Genomic DNA, 16,737 nt, shown 5'->3' on the forward strand with positions numbered 1-16,737 from the left:
TGTTATAGAAGATGACAGTGTTTCCACGGCAACTACAGAGCCTCTGAATGTCCAAATGGGTCATATGTGATGACCATGAAAAGATGACAAACTGTATTTTACACCAATTATTTACATTTATTGATAGGATTAGTGGATAAACAGGTATTAAACAGTTTAGATCAGTAAATGGTTTTGGTCGGTGATGGATGTTTGGGTCTCTATGGGTTCAGCCAAAGACCCTCAGTTTTAGAGAAAAGGTGAGTGGTAAAATGTTAAATCAACATTGAGATACATATTTTGATATCACTGAACATTACTGGATAGATTTCCAAGGAATGTAGAGGATTCTTCCTCCTCATGATGCAGATCTTGTTCATTTGTGTCCTCCATATTGGAAATGAAATGAGAAGACAACTTTTCTTATGGACAGTCTGACAAGTGGATGTTTTTCCTTAAGTGTTGGGTTGGGTTGCAAAATATGAAATACTGAATCTTCTCATTCTCTAATGAATGATGTGTTATTGGGCTGCTCTAGTTTTCAGTCATCTTCATTTGTCCTAAAACAATGTGTGTGCATCAGGGTTATAATAGTTTTGGATTTTTTATGATAGTTTAGTTTTATTTAGTTTTGATTTTTTTTTTTCTCTAATTCAGTTAGTTTTAATTCGTTTTTTGAGTAGGTTTGCTACTTTTTATTAGTTTTAGTTTTTTCTAAATGCTTAGTTTTAGTTTAGTTTTAGTTTTTTCATATCTTTTATCTTCCTCGTCATCATATTCAAATAAATCCCAGACAGGACTCTGCTGCTTTCTCCCAACTTTAGTCTCCATGTTTCCAGGTAGAGTGAGGACGAGAAGACGACTCTAAACCACAAGTGACGAGAAGTGTTGATCCATGAAGTGACATATGGTACCGCTAGCTAAAATTGCTCGAGCAAAATAAGTCAATTTCATATCAATACAACATTGACAAAGATGAAAACGAAGGGAATTTTATCCATAGTTTTTATCCGTTTTAGCTAGTTTTGTAAGCACACAATACAGTTTCAGTTAGATATCTTTTCTTTAAATTATAGTTTTTATTTATTTCAGTTAACAAAAATGTTTTTTCAATTCTAGTTTTCGTCATTTCGTTAGTTTTTGTTAACGATGATAACCTTGTTGTGCACGAGCAGAAAGTTTTCAATTTGAGCTGAAATCTTGCTGAAATGGATATAGGATGATAAAGTGGAGGGGTTTATTAATCAGTTAAAACAAATTAATGTGTCACCGCAGTGAAAAAGTGCCATGTGCATATTAATTTTATCCTTATCTTCACATAAATAAAGACACTTCTGTTGTAAAACGTAAATTCAGAGTTAAATGTTTAATTCAGCGCTCTAAAGGAACCTACACCAGTGTTACTGAGTCATCAGCATCTAATTATGTATGGAGCGACGATGTTTACAACCACTAAGACCCACACTTGGAATTTTGACATCATATCAGACGTTTGCTTAAAAATATACATAAATGAAATCAATGCTTGGGTTTCAGAGGGTTGAAAAGGTTGAAAAGGTTGAAAATTTCAAGATTACAGACAACTGAAGGACAGATTGACCCATTGCTGTCTCTTATCTTTGCACACATTCCAAAGACAAATACACAACACACACACATTTCTCTTTTGCCCTAACCCCAAAATCTCGTCTGCTGTCAACCCTGTTTTTTTTTTTCACCCTATCCCCCGAATTCCTTTCAAATCCATGAAAAAATTCCAGCATGTGTCCACGTGTACTGTGTGAAAATTGTATGATGTCTTTTATTTGTGCTTTTCATTATCTTGTGTTCTTCACTGCAAATTTTGAAGAAAAGGGTTCAGTGGTGGCGCACCAGTTGCGGCAGCCCGATGCCCCTAATCATCCATCGAAATCTCGTTTGATGTACTCTGTGCTGTTAAATGACAATAAAGAAATCTGTAATCTCTGTAATCTGTAAATTCAGAGTCAAGTGTTTAATTCAACACTCTAAAGGAACCTACACCAGTGTTATTGAGTCATCAGCATCTAATTATGTATGGAGCGGCGATGTTTACAACCACTAAGACCCACACTTGGAATTTTGTCATCATGTCAGACGTTTGCTTAAAAATATACATAAATGAAATCAGTGCTTGGGTTTCAGAGGGTTGAAAAGGTTGAAAATGTTGAGATAAAGTTACCCAGGGCAGTATTAGCGTCAGTGTGTGGACGGGGCCTCTGCTGGTCATCTGAGGTGAACCAGCAGCTTCTCTCATCTCCATCTGACAGGACGCCTGAGGTTGCTGTTACTCAGGGCCAGTTTAACTACCATGACAACCTGTAATCTGTAATGTGCACTCATACAGGAACTGGGGCACGTCATCATCATCATCATCATCATCATCATCATCATCATCATCATCACCATCACCTCAAGAGTTCCTGTCCCATCCTCACTCAGGGCCCTCCCTTCCTGCAGAGATTAAAAAAAAAAAAAAAAAAATGCACCCATAGTTTAATTTTTTTTCCCTAAATCACAGCACCCATGCACCTCTGTTTTAATTGGCTGTCAAAAATAACTGAGGCTCATCCTTCAGAGCGCGAACCCAGGGGATGAAGCTGCCACGTGCATGTGGTGAAGAACTCTGCGTGGGTCTTACTGCGGCCGTGCGACCTCTGCTTTACTGCAGCTCTTTACTCTCTCCTCTTCTCGCTCTCTTTTGGTGTGGGTTGGTTTACCATCTTTATGTAAAACCTATGTGGGAGGGGAGCACATTGCAGAGTAGGGCTTTAGAAATGTGATCCAAGTGAGAGGCACAGCTGAGATGCAGCAGTTTCCACAATGAGCAGTGGTTTAGAGTAGGTTCATTCTGCCACAAAATCTCCCACATCCTTCATTTTTTTTTTGCTTCAGTTAAAATAAAACGAGGAAATGGGAAAACAGCAGGGTCCTTGGCTGCTCCTTGTGTGTCTCATATGTCCTTAGCTGCTGCTACAGCTCTGGAGAGGAGAAAATTAGTTCATTTCCTCCTCTTTTTTTAGCCTCCCCAACAGCTGCACAATCACAGAAGAACCAGTAGGTGGCAAAATGCTCACCTCTTCCTCCCAGCCAATGAGAGGCAAAGAAACTGAAGGTGGGTGGGACAATAGAAAAAGAGAGGGAGAGCCACACAGAGCAGAGTGGGAGATAAAAAAGTAAAGAGAACAAGAGTGAGAGCAGAGACAGACGAGTGACACCGAGGAGAGAAGCACTGAACTGTCAAAGTCGAGGAGCAACAGGTTGGCAGAGAGGAGTGAAGAGGAAGAAGACAGCAGCTCCTCCTTCTGACTCCTTCAGGTTTTCTTCAGGGCTTCAAACTTCCTGGATTTTGTGTTGAGCGTGTGCTGGTGTGGGGAGAAAGAAACAGGAGCCAGAAGAGTAGAGCAGCCAGAGAGGAGAGGAGAGGCTTCCTCAGGCAATGAGGAGTAGGAAGGAAATAAGGAAGCCAGTTTTAGAGAAAAGCAACCCCCCCCCCCTCCCCTCCTCCTTCTCCTTCCCCTCCTCGTGCCTCTCCTCCCTCTTCCTACCTTGGACTGTAACCCACAGAGAAGAGTTGACTTTGCTTTTGTTGCTTCCTGGTGGAAACTGAAGCTGAAGCAGAGCTGGTGAGACAAGTCAAAGAGAGACACGGAAGATCTGAAGCTCTGTTTCCTGTGTCTTACCCCCCCCCTTCCTCCTCCTCCTCCTCCTCCTACTACTACTACTACAACTGCTCCTCTACGCTTCTTTGACACAAAAAGTTGTCAGTGGAAGTAGAAGGAGCAGAGCTGACCTGGCACAATGGCTGATTACTGGTTGGGCTGTGTGAGCTTTCTGCTGACCTCAGACCAGCTGAGTTTGTGAGAGAAGCAGCAGCAGAAATCAGACGAAGGAGCTGAGCATGGAGCAGCAACAGCCTGAGGAAGATCAGCCCCCTCAGAACAACAACAGCTCCCTCCAGGATGGAGAGGAGCCCTTCACCTCCACATCTGTCGCCTCCTCCACCTCGTCCTCCTCAGCCTCCAACACTGAGCTGCCCTCAGCTGCCCCGGCCCCCCGCTGCCACCACACCAGCAGGACCTTTGGCCTGAAAATCTTCTGCAGGAGGTGAGTGTCTTGTCAGAGTCCACCTCTTACAGTGCAGCTTGTTTACAACATTGATACTGGAGGAAGAAGAATCTGGTATGTTAAGTATTATGCCAGAGGGATCGGAGTTTAATATAAGTTGAAATAAGGGAATGCTGTAAGCAAGGAGAAAACTTTGTCAGTATAAAAATACATTATCATGTACATTAAGTCCTGTTTAGTTGTGGAACAGTCAAGTTGTTGAAGACGATAATGCAGGGGTGTCAAACTCATTTTAGTTCAGGGGCCACATTCGGCTAAATTAGATCTGCAGTGGGCTGAACCAGTAAAATAATAACATAATATGTAAATAATGTCAACTCCAAACTTTTCTCTATGTTTTTGAGTGGAAAAAAGTGAATTTACATTAAACTATCCTTTCAAAACATGTGAATAACATCAACAAACTGAAAAAATAAGTGTAATTTTAACAATATTCAGTCTCAGTTTATCATTTACACATGTACATTATAATTTACAGATCATAGCGAATCTACAAATACACAAAACATTTAATAACAGGCAGAATATTGTTAAAATTGTACTTACTTCTCTTAAGACATTTCAGGTTGTTCATGTTCATTCAGGTTATTCACATTTTTTGTTTTCATGTAAATACATGAAAATATTTACATTTACAAAGAGAAGAATATGGATTTGTCATTATTTATATGCTATGATGATAGTATTTTACTGAATCCTGCCCACTTGAGATTGAATAAGTGTGAATGTGGAACCTGAACTAAAAGGATTGTTAATATCTTCAGTGTAATTTTCGCATTTCACAAATTCATCCCAAGGGCCGGACTGGACCCTTTGGCGAGCCGGATTAGGCCCCCGGGCCGCATGTTTGACACCTGTGCGATAACGCTTCTCAACATAACATGAACCACTGTTTGCCCCTAATATTTGCATGTAAACTAAGTAAAATGCATATTTTGGAGAATTGCGACAATATCATAAAATGTGTTATCACATATATTCATATGTATTAGGGTTTTCTTACACTGCAGTGGAGCCTTAAAGTAGCAGGTCATCTAGCTGATTCTCTTGGGAGACCAAAAAAAAACCAAGAGCTTTTTTGCTTAAAAAAGTCACAGAAACAGTCGCTTATGAAAATAGAATTACATAAACATGTAAAATATATGTGAATATCTTAAGTAAAAGATTTGTGCAGCAGTTTGAAAACACTGGTGACAAATCTGAAAATTTTGATAGTATTATATGTTCAATAACTTAACTATTTTCAGTGTTACTCCATCTGTAGTTTGGTTCCTTTTTTAATTCATTCTTTAATAGTTTAAAATAGGTAAAAAGTTCCTGGTTGAAAATCTCCTACAGCCGAGTGATTTTTACAAACTGAATATGCATAATCAACAACTTGAAGGCAAAAACTAGAAAACAGAACAAGACAGAAACTTTGGCTTATTAATCGATTATCAAAATAACTGTTGAGTCAATCAGTTGGAGTTCCAATCTCGTCTAACGCAACAACAATTAGTTGATATAATGAAAATCATGCAGCTCTTAGCAGTTTTTAAGCATGAATATCAAAGTGTAAGTTACTGAATGCTCCTCCTGTCAGAGGTATGTGTTTTTATAACCGTCTTCTACTAAGTGAAACTTCAATATAGAAGTTCATCCAGCTGAGTCTTCTAAAACTTGTGGCTCTCGACGCTCGAGTGGGCACAACTTCTGCTGCAGAGGAAGTGATGTGTTTTTATGTCATGTTTCTAGCTGCAGGAGAACATGTTTGATGGAAAATAAAAATAAAAATGTAATTAACATGATGAAGAAAATGATTAATAGACTATAAATGAAAAGTGAGCATCGGTGAATAAAAGCAAAACACTGTGAGATTAGAAAAGACAAAAAAAAGAAACTGTGTTTTTTTTTTCCCTCAGAGGTGCAGGTTTCACTATCGTTTCTGAGCTGCGGACTCAACCTTTTTCTTTTTGGGGTTTTGCTGATTCTCAGCGCTTAATACTGAAACAGTTATTATTTAAAGCGTTACTAAAATTGTCCAGCGATTCTCAAGAGTCGAGAGTTCTTTGAAGCTGCATCTGCATGAGCTTCATTTACTACGTCAGAGGTGTAAAAACATGGATGTAGACATTTTAAACTATAATAAAGAGTAAACGGCAGCAAAACCTGACTCTCTGTGACAGTGACTCTTAACCTTGGGTACATAAAAACAAGTCCAGACCAGTGTTATGGACCAGCAGGGCGCAGAAATAGTGGGTGTGGTGGTAAAACAGTTGTGTGTCTCCATGCATTGTGTGTTAAAAGGCCTCATTTGACCTTAAACTCAGATCAAAGCTGAGATATGGTGTAAATATGGTTTATTATTTTATTTCAGAGTAAATACAGTGAAACTCAGACCCTCAAGTACAGCAAACATAAAATGGAAGATTCAGAACAAACAAATGAAAGAATCACACATCGTTCGATTTTCAAATTGGAGGAATTTGCTTGATGTTTTGCCAGAACATAAAAGAAACATGTATATTGAATAGAAAAACATGAATAAGAGTGGACTTAGAAGGCAAACTTCAGTATTTCTAGCAGCACAGTTTAAAAACAATGATGGTAAAAACTTTAGTGTGTAAGGAAGGTGCAAAAATGTCTCATTCTTCACCTTTAGATTTTTACTATTATTGATTATTTATCTGCAGTTCATTTTTGTACTTAACTGAAAACCATTTATACTGTATTTGTTTCTAAAAACATTGAAAAACCATGTGATAAAATGACTTTTTTCATCATCTTTTCACAATGTTTCATTGAAACAGTTACTGAGCGCATTTTTTATTGCTTATTGATAATCAAAATAGATGCTGATCAATGAGTTATTTGTTGCAGACCCAATTTTATCCCAATAGTTCTGTTTGAAGACAGATGAATAGAAAAAAGGTGGTTGTTGCAGCTTTCGTTTCGTCTAAAAATGCAAAAATTAGTCGATCAAGAGGAAATCATTCATCTTTTAGGGTATTTTAGAGCCTAAAGGTCACAAGTTTGATGGTTGAATATTCACAAATGATGGTTTTTTGAATAACCAAACAAAACATGCTGAAATAAACTCAAGACCACGAGAAGATTGGGGTGACATAGATAATTGTTTTATAGACTAAGAGATTAACTGAGAAAATTGTTAATAATGCAAATATTTATCAAAATAGATGATATTTTGTGGTATTTGCAGATCTAAAACAATTTAATGCATTACAAAGATTTGAACTAGATTTGCATAATGGATTGTAGGGGTTTAAAAGGGACAAAAATAAGAAACTGAATTATCATGTAGTTCCTTTAGTCTATATTCACTGTCCATTGTCAAAGTAAATAAATCTTTACAACGTCATGTAAACTCAGTCCTAGTTAGCTCAGACTTTTTTCTTTTGTCCTTCTCCATCTGTTGTCATCTGGTCACTGATGACCCCTGATAAAGGGTCTGTTTTTATATCAGCCACAGAAATGATTTGATCAAATTGCCATCGAACAACCTGCAGAAACGTCAGGTCACGAGTTCATCTGATTAAAACATCTCCAGTTCTGAGCTGGATGAGAGGCTAATAGGTGTCTGCAGTCTGATGGCAGATAAAGGGTTGAATCAATAACATACTGCAGATGGAGACTTTTTTTCTTTTTTGTTATTTAAGTGAATGGAGGTGGATGAGACGAGGACATGCAGAAGTGTTCATTTATTTGAGGATTGGTTGCAGCTTTTCATTTCTATAACCTTTCAGTCTTATGTGGATGTAATGGATCACAAGTGAAAACCATACCACTCGGTAGTCGCATTTAGTCTTTTGTTGATTGAGGAAGTCTGATTTTGTAACGGTTTGTTGATGATTCATTTTCATACATAGTCCTTTATAATGATGTCCTTCAAACATGTTTGGATTTTGAGCTGCGATTTTCCCATCATTCTTTCTTATTTAATGGGTTACATTTTCTGTTGCTCCCCAACAGACACATGTATTTATCATCTTTTTGTGTTTGCATATAAAAAAAAAAACACTTAGAAGACAAGTTCATATGTTTGCTATCCACTCATTAGCAGAAGAATGGGAAAAAATCCTTGCACTTTTATTTATCCTCATAAAGACCTTTTTGTTTTTTATCAAGTTTATTTGTGTAAAGTTTTTCAAGGCAGTAAAGTACCAGCAAAAGGACATTTATTTTAATTTTACCTACAGATTTACTCTTGAATGTGAAAGCAGTGATGGCTATTTTCCTAAGAGGTTACTGTGATAAACAGTTCATTTTTCTTGAATATTTTTCGGTGCAGTATATTGCCTGAATTTGTTTTTGCACCCAAATATTCCATTTAATATTTTTCAGTGTAAGAAGTGGATAGATCTAATATGATGTCAACTTCAGTTTGTATTTTACACATTGAAATTTTGACTTTTTGGAACCAGAAATGACCATATTTGGACAACGCTCTGAACTAGGGGAGATTAAAGGGTGAGGTAAGGCTAAATGTTACCTTACTGATGTGTGACGGTTTTACAAGTGTAACCTACTGTGGATCTTTCGGTCTAGAAACAATGTTTTATTCAACAGAGTCTGATAGATGTCAAAGCTGCTAAAGTCTTAATAACAGGGCACTAAATTAAAGGTGAATCATTTGGAGGGTCTGTATGAAACAACTTAAAACAAAATCCTTTCAGGATAAAAGTTAAATGATTTTTTTTTTTACCATTTTTAGGGAGATGTTCAGGGTAAGTCGATGGGAGCAGGAGCTTTTTGAAGTAACTTCTAGTAGCCGTCAGTGGTTTTACCTATTAAGATATTTAACATTTAATCCCTTATTGTTGTCCACTGTACTTTTCTCCTGTTCCTTCTTCATATTCTTGAGTTGTCTTACCCGTGGTTGTTTGATGAACTGTTAAAGAGTGGCGTGACGGGTGGATTACTGTACATACACTGGATACATGTCACTCTGTAGCAACAAACTGTCTAAAAAATTGAAGTAAAATGTATGCAACAGACTTCCTTTTGCACCAAGCATCAAAAAAGTTGTAACCATGAAATAATGGTGATGACAAAGCTGCTACGGTACAGTACAGTTGTTTAGCCCTTATTTTCCTCAGTGTGGTATCACAGACTGTCCCTTTACGGCCCAAACAGTCTAAGCTGTGACTAAGTGTTTCTGTTGTACTGATAAAATATGGTTTGCTTATGTCCATACACATACAGTTACTCGATGCAGACGGGCACTAATCACCGCTGTGTATGAGCTCACAGAGTCAAACTAAATGTAGGACTCAGCGCTGTCAGCTACACTTAACGGTCTGACTTCCTTTTTGATCCATGGTGGCCTCTGAGTAATACATCACTTTGTGTGTTAGTCAGTGCTGCTCACTGTCTGTCTAATGAGGTTCACATGAAGCAGAGAACGAACCGTCTGGCAGCCTCAGCTCTTATGGATCTACTTAAAATCTTGTATGATATAAAGGACCTTGAGTCTGCAGGTCTTTAAGGTGTCAGATCCTAGATATGCTCTGTTGGAAATAAAGAGGTAACAAGTGCAAATTCAAGTTCAGTCAGGTGGTTCGTTTAATCTCCCAGTGATCTCCCATGGTTCTCTAATTATAGCTGCTATTAATGGATTGGCAGAGCAATTAATTAAAAGCGGTCGTTTTTAGGGCCTAGTGGGAATGTTGGACTCCAGAGGAGAGGATTCAATCTGCAGACCTCGAAGGACAGACGAGAGGAGAGAGGAGGAGAAACAGGAAGGAGAGGCGCCTATTAGGAGGACTCCACCTCCTCCTCCTCCTCCTGCTGTCTACAAACAGTCAAGGGCTTTAAAGGATCTTTATGTGATTATCAAAATGGACAAAGAGTCTGCCGATTATTGACCAAACAGAGAAGCACCCAATGCCTCCACTGCTGTAAGTCATAATTTGCTGTTTGTTTTAAAAGTCCAGTAAAGCAGCCTGTTAAAAAAACATGCCATTCCAGAAATTATGTCATTAAAAGTTAAATATAGTACGTTTTCTGGAGGGCAGATGTTTGCCAGATTGCTGTTTAAGTTGTTATGGATATAAGAAGATATTTCCTCATAAACTTGGTGACCCTCGGGGCTTTCCTTTAAGGTCACTCTCAGGTCAGTCTTTTGTTTAAGAAACACCAATTCTAAGAGCAATGGTCATTGTACTTCAGTTAAGTTCTTGTGATGTAAAAATACTCAATCTAATGGTAAAACATTGAAAGTATAAGTTCAGTTCTTAAGCTGAACTATATCAAACCAAGACCTAAAAGTCTATTTTAAGTGTCCACATATTGAAAGATGATCAGCTGGAGCCTACTCAGGATGTCACTAATACATGCCTTAGACTGAGTTTTTATGATACAGTAAATAAACTTTACTGTTCTTGGGCTGCATTGAACATTCATATTTACACACATTTAATTAACTGCTACTAAAAACATTGTTAAAGATGTTCTGAAAAATAGCTTGCTCCAAGATTATTAAGAATATTAGCTAACAAATGAGAGTGCTTGAGTAAGTAAGGCTCATTTGAGCCATACAGACATACAGTGCAGTGCAAACAAAGATACTGGGTATCGTTATCACTGGATGCAACTGGGTTTTCTACAGTTGAGTCACAATGCCATTGTTCATTGACTATATTGCAACAGCGCTTGTAATGGATAATTGTTATTTGTGTGGCTGACATTATGCATTTGTATGCTGACTATTTTCATATTGTAAGCAATAGTCTGGAGTTTTTTGACAGTCATACAGTAGTTTTCCCACTCTCACTACTAACCCTGTTCTGATCTGTCATTAACTTCCTTCCTGATCTTTGTGATCACACGCCAACTGGTCTGATGCCAGGTGTGAACATATTCAGAATATTTTTGAATGTGGTCTGAGCCAAATATTTTCACATTCTTAGTCTGAACAGGAACTGAAGAACTCCCTATGGAGTGTACGTGCACTATGCAGTGCATCAACACATGAAAACTGAATCCCACCACAATGTATTATGAGTGTCATACGTGTGTTGCAGCCTGAGCGCACCAGAACGTTTCACTACTACATTTATTCCTCTGTGAGGAAATGCAATATCTACACTTCTCATAATCCAATAGAAATTCATTAACGTGTTTTCAGTGCTTAAAGATTCAGTCATCACTGATTCATGTCCTGTAAGAATGCTAACACAGACAAATTTAATTTTTTAAAGTTGTCATATTGAAATTTTTGGTGTGTCTGGATTATTTTACTGTTGCCTTATGTATGGAGTGACATAAGAAGATACTCCACCTTAAAAGCTGCCAATAGTCTGTAGACGGTGAAGTACATTTGTAAAGGAACATTATAAGCACAACCTGTCAAACTTGACAGAAATCTTAGATCATATTTGTTTGAATAAAAAGCAAGGAAGTGGCATGTCATCAGTTGAGATGCATTTAGGGGCACATTCTAAAACTAGGTGTGTTCAGATGCAGTAGACTAGTCCACTTTGGATCGGATCACATGAAACACCTTAGACCCCATAGGGATCTTACCTTGCTGTAAATCACCTACATCCAATGTAAAAGGTTTTAATGCAGTCATCATATGCCCAACACGACGTCCGTGATTTTCATCAGATATTGATTTGCAGATTATTTTTTCGATGAATCAATTGTTTGTGCTGTAAAAGATAAAAACGTGTGATTGTGATGTCTTTTTCTCAACCAGCGGTCCAAAACCTAAAGATATTTCACTGACTCTGAACATAAAAATAGAGAAGCAAACGTTTTAATAATCCAACTCAAAATAGTTGCCGATATAATGAGTTAGTTGTTTGCTCTATAATAGTATCCCACAACTTCCTTTTTAAAGACTGTTGAGAAACAGCTCTACACCTAAGGCCATTGGTAAAACAAAACCTCCACCTTCACTTGAGGCCTTCAGTTTGTAGATCTGATCCTGCTCATCAGTGCAGAATCAGTTTCCACTAAAAACTAAAGGACTGAAAAGACAAAAGCTGCTATTGAACACAAGGGGGGAGTGTGTTCTTCCAGGAATAGCACCCGTCTTGTAAGATGATATGATTGATTGGGTAGATTACTAATTATTAGTCTGTCAGAATCCTAATCAGGATGATGAGTGGACCTTCTGACCGATGCTTTCCTCTTGTAACCTGATTAGAGCTGACAGGCAGGACAGCTGCTCTGGCCAGCAGCTACTCTGTTTGTTAGCGGCAGTCCTCGGCCTGTCTCTGGAGTCTGTCAATCATATCTGGAGTGTTGATAAAGGCCTTGACACTGTTATATCTGTATAGCTGCAAACTCACTGTTTTTACTTCCTTTTGGTGACTTTTCACTTTCAACACAAGTTAATGATCCTCTGCTTTTCTGTGTGAGACATGCACAGATTATTCAGACATCTAATACTTTATGTTCTTCTTAATGTGTTAAAGACTAAATATGTAAAACGTGTTCTTGTTTCTTTTGGAGTCTGTTGATATTTCTAAGCTGCATCTAGTGAACAGTATGTTGTGCTGCACACTGTTGTACAGTTGAAGAGGAAGAGAGTAAAAGTAATGAAGAACTCCTCCTTAAAAATGACAAGAAGCGTCTACATATCAATTAGTGTAAATGCTGTTATTATGGGTGTCAGGAGGAGGTCATATCTTATAAAAGGAGATAGATATAGTATTTATACATGTAATATACAGGTTTCAGAAATGGTGACGGAAGTAATAGAAATAAATATGTTGTGTATTTGTCTCCTTAGTGCTTTGTTTGTTTGTGAATTGTACGGCATTTTTCATGTGTTTTGATGAGAAATTGGCTCCATACACACCAACATATCAACTCTATTTGGCAAAAGTATGAGATGATATTCTGTGCAAGGATTGATTTTTCAATTAACATTTGGTATTGAAATACTGTAATTGGCTTAATTTAATCAGTGGGCTTTATATATGTTACTTGACCAAGAAACGAGTCTCCAGCTGGATTTAACTATGAAAATACTTCAGATCCTTTCATTGGATAAACACAGTAGTGATTAATATTTCAGCTGCAACAAGTTCTTTAGCCCAAGTTGATGCAATAAGTTGCTTCTCAACATCCATCAATTTGATAGAGAATATGAAGACTGGACTGTGTTTCAATGGAAAAAATCATGTGGTCGGATGAGTCCAGGCACATCAGGGTCAAAAGAGGCAGATAAAGTGTTTTCCCATCATGCTTAGTGTGTGCAGTGTTATGATCTGGAGTTGTCTTGGTCAGGTCTAGTTTGAGCAATGTTATGTGTCCAAAAAATGAAGGAAATAAATGTCATAACATTGCATAAGCTTGTTAAAATGATGCCATGGATAAATATGGTCCAATGAAATATTAGAGTGTACGACTTTTTCGTTCAGGTATATATTTAAAACTTGAGGTAATCGACTACATAACATGCAGACTAAACCCATAAAGACCCAGTGCTAATTATAAACTTTAAACTTTCTGAAGTGATTTATCACAATTTATTGTAATATTATCTCCTTTATTTAGCAATTTTTCAGTGAAAATCAGGTATTTTCCCACATTTAATTCACTGATCATGTAGATGTTCGTAAAACCTCAGCGTAAAGTTGAGGGTTATTATATGAAAAATAGAAAACTGAAGAAAAAGTGACATTTTTTCAGCGAAGGTATCAATGACTGAACATAAAAACAAGTATCTCCATCCACTTTCATTGATGAAACTCAATGGGTTTTACTGGTGAATCAATGTTGTAGAAGATGATTGTGTTTCCACGTTCACTACGGAGCCTCTGATGTCCAAATGGGTTATATCTGAAAAGATGACAGACTGTATTTTGCACCAATTATTTACATGGATTGATATGATTAATGGATCAACAGGTATTAATCAGTTGACATCAGTAGATGGTTTTGATCAACGGTGGATATTTTGGTCTTTATGGGTTAACTTATTTTGTCTGGCTCATGTTGATCATTGAATCTTGTCCCACTATTGAAGTGAAAGTAGCCCAACAAACATGGACTTAAAAGCTGAATTTATTTGCAATGTGATCTCTGTCAGAACAGTCACATTAGAATTCATCATCTGAATTTTACATTACTCTAGACTGATGTTTTTCACAATTCTGCACTGGCAGGAGTCACAAACATAGAAGACAGCTGTGATGGGGGTAGTCAGTGGGAGGACAGTGATCTGTTAGAAATCAGAAGTATTTGGAGTGACATTTATGTGCAAGACAAACCTGAGGGGATGGAGGAGGAGGAGTGTGTTAAAATGGCCACAGAAGAGTGACTGACTGCAGTGTTAGAAGACTTAAAAGAACATCTAGAAGCACAAGATGCAGCATATCCAGCATCTTTTTTTATTGTTCCGTTGTCAGTTCAGAAATGCAACAAGTTTACAAGTGAGTCAGATAAAACAAAAGAATCTCCTCCATATATCTGAATTAAGCACTAGTGTGGATGTAGATTAAATCTGATGTTCAGGTCATTTTTTGTTTTGTTTTGTTTTGTTTTATTTTTTTACTCAGAGTATCCAGCAGGCCGGGAGGATGTATTTCATAGGGAATCAGTTTTTTTGGGACATGTTGGTGTCAATATACAACAATAAAACAGAAAAACATATATTCTACTACCTACCAAGCAAACTGTTGACATGCCACATAATTAATGAATAGTATGTCGTGTAAACTACAGAGATTGAGCCATTTTCCTGCAGATTTTGGCATGTAAACTTTAAAAATATAATTCTTATTCAGTGTTGCACTATAAATGTTACATTCCATTACATCAGTTTTTAACCTTTTAGGCACCAGAGTTCTGGCTTTTTTTCCCCCCAAAAATTAAATTTTGATATAAAGATTTCAAAAAGCTGTCTGTTTCATTTAGTTATGTTGCTTATTGCAATATTGTGACTTTGGTTAATTATAATATTTGACAGATGTTATACATGTAGGTAACTACATATTTAGCATTGCTAATATTAAAACTGCTTCTCATTTGTGCTATGAAATAATCTGAAATAAATAAACTTAAGACAGTATGTGTGCAGTATGAGCCTTTGCTGATGATCTCAAATAGGTGACATTATATAGTGTCAAAGCAGGAAAAAAGGAGGATAACCACATTATCTAAAGCTCAAATAAGTTACTAGAATGACGGTTCTGTTTTCAAGTTGGATTCTTCAAACCTTGTGAATTTGTTGTAATTTTTCTCCCATTAAAGTGAGAAGATTTACGTTTCACACAGTCCATTTTTCTGCTGTTGTACATACTAAACTCACTTGTGCATCAGGCTGCAGGATTTCTTTGTTCAAGGTTTGCATCAGCGGACAGTGTTTGTACAGGCAAAAATTAAATGACAAAGGCCATGAAAGTGCTCATAAAATTGCATATAAACAAAGGACGGTTCTCAGACATCCGCAAACGGCTTATGTTAAGGAGTAAACTCTGGTTAAACACTAATGGGAATGTCAAGGTTAAATTGTCAGTGATACTTGATTATACTTTAAACGTCAGTACGTGAAATAAAAATTGTTGTATTTATCATGGAAAATTTTACAACATTAAATCTACCAGTTATGAAAGATTTTATAACCATCAGAATTTTAAGTTCTGATGCTTTAACTCCATGCTTTTTCTTTCACCTTCTTAAATGTAACACGGGGTGAGGAGCAGCTGCTCACACTCATTATTTTCGACTTCTTTATCAGTGCTGCCTCTGCTGTTGCGTCACTGAGGTTGATCCTCTCCAAACAAACTGGATCAGATGTTGCGGAGTGAAATGGACTCCGACTCTTATTCAGTTTCACTGCAGTTTGACCCAGGCCACTCCCCTTCAATGGTGTCATCACAGGAGTTTCACCTTTGACGGTTGATGGAAAACGCCTGACCTGACATTACTAAGTGGACTGCGCCTTGAACATTTTACTGCACTTCTCTTAACCTGGCTTAAAAAGCAGTGAGATTCACCAACACCCAGCCAATATACTACATTCATTAATGTTGGCTGAGCTTCTTGTTTTATACATCATATTTGAGAGTGATTCACACAAGTTTTCGTAAAACCTCATGAAATGAATTAATTTTTCAGGTATTTTACCGTGACACTGATTTCCAAGAACAATTAGAATAAATGCTAAACAAAAAGAGAGGGCCACAACTCGCAGTTATTTAAAATGTTATTTAAAGCTTCAGCAGCTGAAATTGAGGGAAAAAATACTGTTGAAAATACACACTTTAGTAAAATGTAAAATGAACAACATAAGAAGCTGAACAACTTTGACGAGGGAGAAATTATGACGGTCAAGTCACCGGGTCAGATCATGTCCAGATCTTGTTGTTCATTCCCAATGTAAAGTGTTTTGTATCTACTAAAAGTATCTAAAGAACAACAACCAGATCTCAACCAATCGAGCATCTATGGGAGCAGAACATTATTACCACCTGTCTAATATCATGTGGGTTCCCCTTTTCCAGTAAAACAGCTCTGACCCAAGGCCTAGACTCCACCAGACCACTGCAGGTGTTTGTGGTATTTGGACCAAGATGAATTGCTCTGAGATTGAGATGTCCTTCCTTAGTCCATTTTTGTTTGTAGTAACCACTGCAGACCAGGAAGACCCAACTA

General features: G+C 37.3%; 1 protein-coding gene across 2 annotated transcripts in view; it reads left to right on the top strand.

The window, feature by feature from the left end:
- Window positions 1–3,157: 3,157 nt before the first annotated feature.
- dgkzb (diacylglycerol kinase, zeta b) overlaps window positions 3,158–16,737 on the top strand; it is a 69,714-nt gene continuing 56,134 nt past the window's right edge. Inside the window, exon 1 of one of the 2 annotated variants that reach the window (XM_030137304.1) lies at window positions 3,158–4,104. In XM_030137304.1, coding sequence (XP_029993164.1) covers window positions 3,899–4,104 — 206 coding nt within the window. In that variant the 5' untranslated portion in view covers window positions 3,158–3,898. Of the gene's footprint in view, window positions 4,105–9,888; window positions 10,023–16,737 lie in introns of those variants that run through there. The other variant, XM_030137303.1, reaches the window with a different exon arrangement.

Source organism: Sphaeramia orbicularis, chromosome 6 (genome assembly GCF_902148855.1).
Source record: "Sphaeramia orbicularis chromosome 6, fSphaOr1.1, whole genome shotgun sequence".
NCBI classification, from domain to species: domain Eukaryota; kingdom Metazoa; phylum Chordata; class Actinopteri; order Kurtiformes; family Apogonidae; genus Sphaeramia; species Sphaeramia orbicularis.